Below are 9,855 nucleotides of genomic sequence, written 5' to 3'. Positions count from 1 at the left end.
GGTTTTTGTTAAGGAACGCTTGAACCGCAGCCTTGGCTGCCCGCGACGCTCGCTCTAGTAACAATGAGACAGGTTTCTATTCTTTAATTAAATGCTATGTTTTATTGTTTCTATGAGATGGACCAAAGAAGTTAAGCAGCGATCAACATTTGGTCTTGACGTGCCAAGCGTGAATTAGCCCATCCTCGCACGTATGATGGCGGCCATGGAGGCTCAGTCCCTGGGGAAGGGGAGGGGAGGGAAGGTAGGGGCCGACAGGGGAGGGGGGATAGCGGGAATGGATGTCTCTCTGTGAAGTCAAGGATCGATCTGACAATGGCATGTTAGAGACCTATCATCACAGCTGCAGCCATAGGTTTGGTTTACTGGAAGGCTATTTGTCGCTACCAGTACTTTTTTGTTATTAAACATTTAACTTTTCGCAATTAGTGACCTCAAGGTGCCTTTTAAGTTGCTTTAGCAAACCTGGTGAAAGCCGGCTGTAGATACGTATGTATGATGGTCTTCATACGGAATTTACTATATTAAGTCTGCTTATCGGTTGAACTAGACTCAAAAACATTCAAATATAATACGATTTTGTTTTTCATTAGGGTCTAAAGAGGGTTTAGGGGACCTTCAATTTCTTACAGCTATACGTCTTTTTTATGAAACTAGCTTTCAGACGATCTTTTCGATTTAGCTTAAACACTTGAAAAGGATTTTCTTGATGACACTAAACTCGGAAACGTTCTAGCAGATTGTTTCTGCCGGATCATTTGTTCAGTTGTTTTTCCTCTAGAGAGGGATTGCCATTATTCGGAAAGAAAGAGAGCTAAAAGTCATTAGTCAGTTCTCGCTTTGCATTATTCTCGCTCATCTATTTATTTTTTTTGACTACGCAAAAATTTTGGTGTATCTTTTTACGACCATGGATTGAATAATGTTTAGTTCTCGTTGTCAGTCTTCTAGGTAATATAAATGATAGTGCGCCATGCGGTTCTAGATTTTCGAATTTCACGATGTATTTCTAATTTGGTACTGCCGTTCTGTGCTAGTTAGCCCTTGACAGCGACGCACTGCCTGTGGCCTTAACTGACATGCACTACCTTTAACATTCAATTTGCTTTTTCAGCCAGTAACTTTTCTAATGAATGAAACTATTCTAACGCAGCTCTACGTATGATGGCTATTTTGAAATCCCACCAGTAATTCAAATTTGGCGGGTTGGCATATCCTATTATACATCCACATATCCTTTCAGATACCGCCATTCATTGCGCAAGTTTGAATTCTCTTGTGCACGCGCTTGATTGTTTCGCCACTACCCACTCACGATTCCGTAGCATTTGTTAGTTCCACCTCATACTGCTTTTTACCGTTTATTAGTTGATGCGAATCTATTTGATAGTACCATGTTTCTACCATACGTTTTCCTCACCCGGCTACAATCGGCACACGCAAATAACATCTATTCATTTTTTTCAGCTTCGTTATGTTTTTAACGTTCTTGGCAATATTTATTGTATAGACAAATTCTCTGGAGCACATCGTCGGTATAGCTTCAAGATTTTGTCTACATTAGAGGGCCTAATCATTCTTTTGACATGTCATTATGGTGACTCCATGTTGTCAAATCAATGGTAGTAACTTCACGATGCGTAATGCTCGGATCTTTTGGGATTATCACCAAGAAAATTTAGAATTACTCGTATTTTTGGTCAATATTTCCCTGTTTTTTTTGTGAGCTTTCCTTTTGTACTTCCAAACTATAAACCGAAATGACTGTTTTGCGTTCAGTGACTCATTACATTCTTTATATGTGACTGGGTGTTGAAATCAGCTTTTGCGATAGTATGCATTCTCGACACATCACGATGCTAAGCAGGCGCGATATACGCAAAGGATGCTTAATACCAGTCACAGATGTAACCATTATATATGCTAGTTTTAAAACGTCTGGCGCGAATCTTTTTCTATCTTAGACCTTCTGCATGTTTTCGAGATCCCTCTTTTTTCTCCTGTGTTCGGGCTTTTCCTCTTCCGTTGAGCGCACAGCCTCTTCTTAGCTACAGTTATTCGTGATTTGTTAACTAAAATTTGTTACTAGGTTTCATTCTTTCATATCGCTCCCTGTTGTTACTATACTTGTGACCCATCTAGTCAAATTGCCCGCTTTACATTTATTTATCTTTTTCATCCAATATACGCGAAACGCGTCTATAAAATACCTCAGTCTAATTACCCAATGACTTTTTTTCATTATATTGTACTAGTATAGGTTGAAAATCAACATAATCATATATATATATATATATATATATCTTTTTTTTTCTACAATTCGCGCAATGAATTACTGGATATACGCTCAATGCTGCCCTATCTAATTCATCTGACACTTTAGTTCATTTTTTTGGCTATTGAATGTTATTTCTTTCACGCCTAGTTTCAACCGACCTCGTTGATACCTTATACTTTTTGTCGTCTGTCCCTCTCCTTGTACTCAATATCAATAGTCGCAAAATATCCAAACTACGTCTAATGATGAATTTAAAAGACGGGTACATTAAAAATACAACACGGTATAGTTTACAACTACTTGGCGGCTTTGTTGCATTTTTGTACCGATGTCCATTGAAGTTCATCTGTAAATTATCTAAAATAATATATTACTTAAACATGAACGTCCGCTAGCTCGCCCGAACAATATGCGATGAATACACAATGACTAGAATCTGCATATTGCCTCTACGATTCCATGGGGTACGCATGAGTGACCCATAATTAATAAGTTAGAGCTATGCTACAAAATGTGTTTTTGCTCGCCCGACTCATCGCTTCATCGTTCGAGATTCAATAATTATCTATACATTCATGTAGGGCTGTACATCAACGTTCGTGCTTCAGGATAGGGCAAGCTGATGTTCGGAATATCAAAGGTATCGATTGTTCAGCCACCGAACACTATTTAACATTGATAAATACGCGTACTTTGTTTAACTCTACGAATAGCTTTAAGCGAAGACCGAACGAAGGCGACATTTTTTTAGAGTAACCTTCATTGACAAGTTAGTATTCAAGATGATATCAGAACTCCCACAGTAAATGTATTAATCCATTTTCAAACGCCAAATCGAAACGTGTGCCATATTAGTAATAGGATTAGCGTACAGCTTTTTTTTTGGGCAATCGATTTCTTAAATTGTACGGCTCGAGGATCAGACGAAGCCGCAATGGAGCTCACACTCTACGGCATAATACGAGTATGCATCTGGCTGGTTTCACTCAGTGGCTTCATGTACCAGGTGTCAACCATATTAAAGATGTATTGTCTCTACCCATTTACTGTCACCGTCGTCGAGCAATTGCAGAAAGGCATTCTGTTTCCGGCCGTAACCATCTGCTCCGAGAACTGGTAAGTGATTGATATGATGTAGGTCAGGGTGAGGCACAATACGCACTAAAGAAAATCCGCCCAGGCGTCGATGGAGGCGTTATTCGAATGGGAAGATTATTTCAAACGCATCTGCTTTCACTGGATCAGTGTCAAAGTGATGAACTAGTTGTAAGTTGACAACGTGCGAACTTGATCTGTAGACTTCATGATCATAGAAAAGCGATGGCTTTCACATTTCTATATTGTTATATTTTCATGTTTGTATCAGGATCAATCGTTCCCGTTTGTGCGCCGCAGTTCCTCATGCTTGCGTCGATGGTTCTCAAAATGTCGGTGACAACAATTTTAGGATCGAGTACGATTTCGACTTGCAAAAAGACGTTGCTTTAAAACCGAATGAGGTGATGGAGTGTTACATGCGATCGAACGATCCTACTTGTCCAGCGTTTACCTGCTTTGAAGCGTTAGTATCGTCATATCATTTCAGCTAACCTCAACAAATCTGATCGTTCGAATGATAACTTAGCTTAGTGTTTGATATTGCGCAAGCTAGGTATTACAGAAGAGAAAACGATGAGCAAGGTGCAAAAATAAACCTAGAGGGGACACGACATATATAGAAAACGTGGGTTTACTTTTAGGAAAAACGTAAGTTTACGGGCAGCACAGTATAAGCGTATGTCAGACACAAACCTAATTAGACTTTTATTAGGACCACTAATGATGTATTTTCTTGAGTCACATAATTTAAGTACATTTTTTCGACCTTTTGTCGTACGATAAAACGTTCATCTGGCAGTTTGAGAGTGTTCATCTTCATCTGTTAAAGTAGCAAAAGATTATACATTCCCCGAATTCATAAAAATTACTGTGTTTCCCTTATAGGCTAAGGCGTTCCTATTATCGTCATCCAGGACATATGTGTTACACGCTTGATTTACTAATCACAGACCACCGCAGAGACGCCTACCTCGCCTGCAGATCTCCTTGGACCTTGGGTGTGCATTTTTAAGATCTTACGTAACCGTTCTACTTTTATGATTTGTTTGTAAAAAAAAACACGATAAACCCATAGAGTTCAATTTTATTTATTTTTTTTTTATTTAGCTAAGCTCTGCCGATATTGATGTTATTTACCTTATGACGACAAGTATCCTTATGATGGTATGTTGGCAACCCTTCATGCGATGTCAATGTATTTTATGAATAGAATAAACATGGAAATGTTCTTATGAACGGTTTTAAAGTTCTGCACTGAAACGGCGCAAACAATTTTAACACAACAAAATTATTTTCTGAGGCGTTGCACAACTAACGAGTTGAAACACATATGTTATCCTTTAGATGCATAATTTTACTCAGCTGATAATCTCTTCCCATTTTAAATTGCCGCTTTGATAATGTCAAAGTGTGAAATTACTGTGAAGCATGAAGGAATATGGACTTTTTATATTTGTGAATAGAGTTGACATTGAACGTAATCTGGAGTCCAGAGAAGACCATGAGCCTGCAAAAAGAAAACAGTTACCCTATACTCATTCATCGACCAGAAACGACCCCTCCAGATAAGCTTGCTTCACTAATCGCTGAGGCGGGTAAGCTTTGTTCCGTTAGACGTTTACGTAAATATTTCTACAGGCTGATTCTTTTTTCCTATAAAATATTTCTGTAAAAAAAAAAGTCTTTACACACGAGATTTATGCAGGAGCAAATCTGCTAGTGTAGGTGCATGGTTGAGCACTGGAATTAATAGGTATTATAATCTCAACTCCTTTCATTCATTTTTTTGTTCATCCGGCCATAGATAGCAGCATGTCTATTGTAGACCGTTAACATTTCCGACGATAACTAGCGAAGTTTAACGGACGGGACTCATTCTTTGTTGCGTCGAATAGTGAAGTGTTATTATAATGTTATCTAGTGTTGAACGTTGTTTTTGCGTTTGTTACACATTATTATAAATACATTCACTTTTCACTCTCGCGGGTCGAGTAAGGTCAAGATGGGCTGAAGGGAAAAACGCTATACAATGCGATACACAACGAACTATTCACTATATTGATGTCTTCTACCGGTTTCAGGTATGCTCTACGTCCTGTCGGTGACACAGCAGGTTACAAAGCGCCTACCTCCTCCGTATGCGTCAGGGTGCAGTGATTACCTGAAAGAGGGCGCTGCCCTGGAAATGGGCGGATATCAAAGCCAAGATGTTTGTCGCTTAGCAACAATTGTACAATTGAATATTTTCTTAATATAATAATATTGAGCCTTTTCAAGAACATAAAAAAGATGTGTTCTTAAACTGCTGGAAGTAAATATACGTAGGTATAAAAATGAGAATCTTTCTATTAAAAGTTCTGTCACTCGAAGAAGTATTGTAAAATCTACTTATTTCTAATTGTCTTGGGCGTATTACAGACCTGCATCCAAAAGTGCCGCATGCAATTGGAACATCGTTTCTGTGGATGCGTTAGTCCTCTATATGAATATTCAGCATATTTTGGAAAACCAGCTTGCGCTCGTGTTCACAATGGTCAGCTGTTCTTCCTGGGAGACAAGAATAGATGGATATCAGGGGTTCACTTACTCGTCGCGTTGTTTCCAGTGAAGCTTTGATGAAAGATTGCAACATCCATTGTATAGTTCTGTGTGAAAAAAAAAAAAGCATAAATATCTAATACCAAAGTACATTTTAATTACAAGTGTTAAATTGCCTTGAGGGCAAATTATTTTTAAATATTCGGCCGTTACCGGTGTTGACCTTTTAAGCGTCGGCCAATACTGCGCCTAGCAGACACTGTTAATTCTTTATTTTGATTCAATAATAATTTGTTTCATCAATCTTCTTACTCGAGTAGAAGTTCGAACTTTTTGGGGAGTTAGTTCCGCCCTATAAGATTTTACGTAGAACGTGTGACGATACTTGCGTACAAATGTTTAAGTCATTCAATTATGTAGATACTCCAATTCAGCTGTTTTGGGTAAAGTTTTTAATATTCTTCGAATTCACGGCTTAACGTGCTATTAGCAAGGATCGATGTGAGCTTTAAAATGTCATTTTAGTGCATAATATGTTAATTTTCAAAAAGGTTAGGTTACAAGACGGGCTGTCTACGAAAGACGTAGAGAACATATTTTAATGAGCCGAGTTCAAAGGTCATAGGTACTCGAAGGCGAAGTGTAGTCACTATGCTGGAATTTTACAGAGAAATGTCAGAATGAACTCGAGAAAAACAATACCTTCATCGTCTGCAGCAAGCGCTGCCGCGCGCCCTGCGAGTAAGCTTTTGCCACTCTTCTTATCGAATCACTCTAATGCCTAATGACAATAATAATAATAATAGTAGCTCTATATGCGCAATGATAAACACTGGGTCGAGTCATAGTGTTTATAGGTAGTTATGATATACAAAAAGTAATAATACGGCACCTATTTACTTTCAGCGAAACAACGTATGACGTTCGGTTGACGGGGATGTCACTAATTCCCGTAAGTTGCATAGCAAAAATTACATTTAATTGTTAGCCGACTGAACTGTATATTTCGAATAAACCTCTCTAGCAGGTTGTCAGTTTGTCTTACATGACTGCAGAATTTAGTCTAACCTAAAGCCTACCGGCCTAATCAGTCATTGAGTATTTTAAGCAACCTTGTTTGAAGACTAGTAGTGCTAATGCAGTCACTAGACGTTTCTTAGCTGGCATTTCGTTGGTTCGGGCCCTACCCGTATTTCGGTAAAGGTGAGCTAAAATACAAAATTAGACACAAAGTGGCATCGGTTCATCTCAGTTTATTAGGAAATTCGTCAGCGAATCTTCCCAGCAGCTACTGCCGGACAAGTCCTTACTGAACACAGTAGCCTCTCTGGGACTCTGAAGAAAAAATGTAATATCAGCTTTTACGTAGACGCCCAACAATAATGACTCATGATGAATTGCCCTATAGGTTCTTTCGATGCTAAACACCAAGGCGGTTCCGAAAATGGCTAGCGGACCACAGTGCAGCAAAGAATAATGTTTTTTTTTTTTTTTTTTTTGGTAGGACAGCACCAATGTCGGGTAAGTATCGTAACTGCTTGTCTTAACGTCTCTTTAACTGCTATGCAAACTGTGTCAGACTATCCGCTTTTGTTTGCGTGTAGGTTTTTATAGATACAAAAACTAAGCGTCCCATTTCACTAATACATATACATCCGGGGATTTTGCTTTACAGTTTGAATAAACTTTTCATCAAGGTAAAGTTTTCTTCAGACACACAGAAGATTTTCCTCTATCAACCAAAACTATCGGTAAGTGAACGATTAAAGGTCTCACATTCTCATAAAGTAAAGTTGCTTTCTATTATAAGTCCAATGGTAATTAGTTTTCTATTGGAATACAGGCGGATTTTTCTCGTTCCGTCCAGAATCAATATCCTTCTAAAAGACCATTGGCCATGACGCGCTGTAGAATAGTTCGAGAACAAAGATGAAGCAATGCAGTTTACTTTCCAGGCATTTAATGCGTAATGGAATACGCCATTACATTGTGATCACACAATCGTTAACCAATGTGAGAATTGAACCCTACGGGTGCACCGAAGGACGCAGCTCAATGTGTAAACATGTCACAATGTGTCGTTTGCAGATCGTAGAAGTGTTTGGATATATGGGGGGATACCTCGGTATGTGGTTAGGTTTTTCACTCTTCTCCATTCTATCCGGCTTAGAAGACAAGTTCGAACGATTCCTTATTCGACGGGCACACGCACTTAAGAAAACCCCAGCGTAAGTACTCAGAATCAAGTTTCGAACGACTAATTTTTCGGAGCCAGATCAGACGTAACGTATTCCGCATACGCTATGCAGGCGGTGGAATTATCACGTATGGAATACAATAGCCTAAATGGTAATAAACTATAAATCACAACTGCAACTTTCGTCGTATTGTAATTTCAGCTATCTGTTACGAACGTATCAGCTTTTACTGTTTCGTAAATCATGATTCGTTTCATTTGCCCTATACAGAGAATGACGTTAATCATAAGTAATATTTCTTCGTTCGAACTGGAAAGCTTTATTATGAACATTTGTTATCAAACGATTTGCCTTTCTGCTTTGCATCCAAAATGGGCAAATTGTTTATTGTTATGTATTTTAAAAAATGTTTGCCCTCCATGTCGCCGATGTAGGGGACCGCCCATCGAAATAGCGTACGAGATCAGAAAGTATATAGGCGTAGAATAGAAATTAGTACTCTAATGAGTGCCGACTGTGTCAAGCAGACCGGTGCGTTTTAATTCGACAAAACAACGGATCAATGACCACAAGCCGCGCGGAACTTTCGAAAAGCGAGTCACGGTCAAGGATTTGGGTAAGTCAATACGTTATTGTGTAAAAATAGAAGATACGAGTTACCCTTTACTGTTATATTAACATGCTTCTCGAGTACTCGTTTGATGCAAATCTTGGAAGTAAAAAAATCGGTGTTAACATTCGAAAATAGAAAACTTCATTCGCCACTAAATTTGTAAGGTTTTCATTTTAACTTCGATATATTTTCCTCGGTATATAAGCTGATAGGCCCTTTGCTGAGAATCTTTACTTTTGTTAATCAGCATAAATATTTAATGTTATTATTGTATATTATAATATAAGAATATAGGATAAATTAAAAAAAATAATGAAATGATGATGATGAAAATGATAGTAATGATCATCATCGTCCGACAAACCTTAGTCGAATGAACTAAACTATAGTGTAAAGCTGTACAAATATTACATAATTTTTTCCAGTTACATCAGATTCATCTTTATTGTTCTGCAGTAAGTGCTGGATTCTGGCCCTGGTCAAGCAATAATGAATGACGCCCTTAGTTTATCGCGTTGACTGCCTTTCAGACACAACACTCATTGGATCCGGCGGGAGTTCACAGTATTAACTCAGCAACAAATCGGAACTCTTACGGATATAAGAATATACGATAAATTAAAAAAACTTCGACCGATGCTATGTAGAAACCTTAAAGGAGATACAGGCCGAATTGTACCACGATCCTGTAACCTGTAGCCACGTGCAACTGTCAAAAATAACACCATAGTATCTGCGAGACAAATGTATATCTAACATCAATCCATACGTTACTAAACGTCGTTAACAAAGACTCGATAAGATTTCCGAAGCGATATATTTATTGCGAGCAGATGGTTGTATCGCTTTTACTCCGTTTATTTGCCTACTTCGGGGCGGCATTAGTCTCGTATGAATTTTTAGCAACCTATTCATCGATGTGACCATTGGGGGGTTGTCGATCTATCAGAACAATTATTTGCGTACAAATTTGAAAGCTTTTTGGTTTTTTAAACACATCTTACATATATCTCCATAGGTTTACTCTCCACGACCATTCTTCATGGGCAACTCTAGCGTCGTCGTTATTGCCATTTGGTTGATTTTATGACTGTTTGCCCAAAGATTTTCACACGGCGTGTTCATTTTCA

General features: G+C 38.4%; 1 protein-coding gene and 1 long non-coding RNA gene across 4 annotated transcripts; one reads left to right on the top strand and one right to left on the bottom strand.

Annotated features, from left to right (window-relative positions):
- The first annotated feature begins 298 nt into the window (after nt 1-298).
- Nucleotides 299-9,532, top strand: LOC111251743 (acid-sensing ion channel 1-like). 3 transcript variants are annotated; one of them, XM_022808671.2, is made up of 13 exons: nt 300-3,394; nt 3,645-3,839; nt 4,262-4,374; nt 4,840-4,971; nt 5,458-5,585; nt 5,795-5,909; nt 6,583-6,655; nt 6,821-6,866; nt 7,419-7,435; nt 7,590-7,665; nt 8,003-8,142; nt 8,640-8,728; nt 9,151-9,532. In XM_022808671.2, exons 1-13 carry the CDS (start codon nt 3,213-3,215, stop codon nt 9,213-9,215), a joined length of 1,371 nt encoding a protein of 456 aa, XP_022664406.1. In that variant the 5' UTR covers nt 300-3,212; the 3' UTR covers nt 9,216-9,532. The 3 variants fall into 3 exon arrangements, with proteins under 3 accessions (XP_086846085.1, XP_022664406.1, XP_086846084.1); XM_086989958.1 differs by having other exon boundaries at nt 301-3,394; nt 5,458-5,606; nt 9,256-9,532; XM_086989959.1 differs by lacking the exons at nt 8,640-8,728; nt 9,151-9,532 and having other exon boundaries at nt 299-3,394; nt 5,458-5,606; nt 7,870-8,042.
- LOC147755315 (uncharacterized) lies at nt 4,449-8,174 on the bottom strand. Its single transcript, XR_015328228.1, has 3 exons — nt 8,036-8,174; nt 5,797-6,021; nt 4,449-5,555 (listed from the first exon to the last, which is right to left on the bottom strand). It is a non-coding gene; the product is annotated as an uncharacterized LOC147755315 (long non-coding RNA).
- Nucleotides 9,533-9,855: the final 323 nt, after the last annotated feature.

Source organism: Varroa destructor, unplaced genomic scaffold (assembly GCF_002443255.2).
Source record: "Varroa destructor unplaced genomic scaffold, Vdes_3.0 BEIS01000005.1, whole genome shotgun sequence".
Classification (NCBI taxonomy): Eukaryota; Metazoa; Arthropoda; class Arachnida; order Mesostigmata; family Varroidae; genus Varroa; species Varroa destructor.
Note: the sequence above shows the minus strand (reverse complement) of the source record. Positions and strands in the feature narration are given on the sequence as shown.

Coding starts and splice junctions, on each gene's coding strand:
- LOC111251743 (XM_022808671.2), top strand. CDS start 3,213: ATGGAGCTCACACTCTACGGCATAATACGAGTATGCATCTGGCTGGTT. Junction 4,375..4,839: donor CAGATCTCCTTGGACCTTGG/GTGTGCATTTTT, acceptor ATTTGTGAATAG/AGTTGACATTGAACGTAATC. Junction 8,143..8,639: donor GCACTTAAGAAAACCCCAGC/GTAAGTACTCAG, acceptor TGTGTCAAGCAG/ACCGGTGCGTTTTAATTCGA.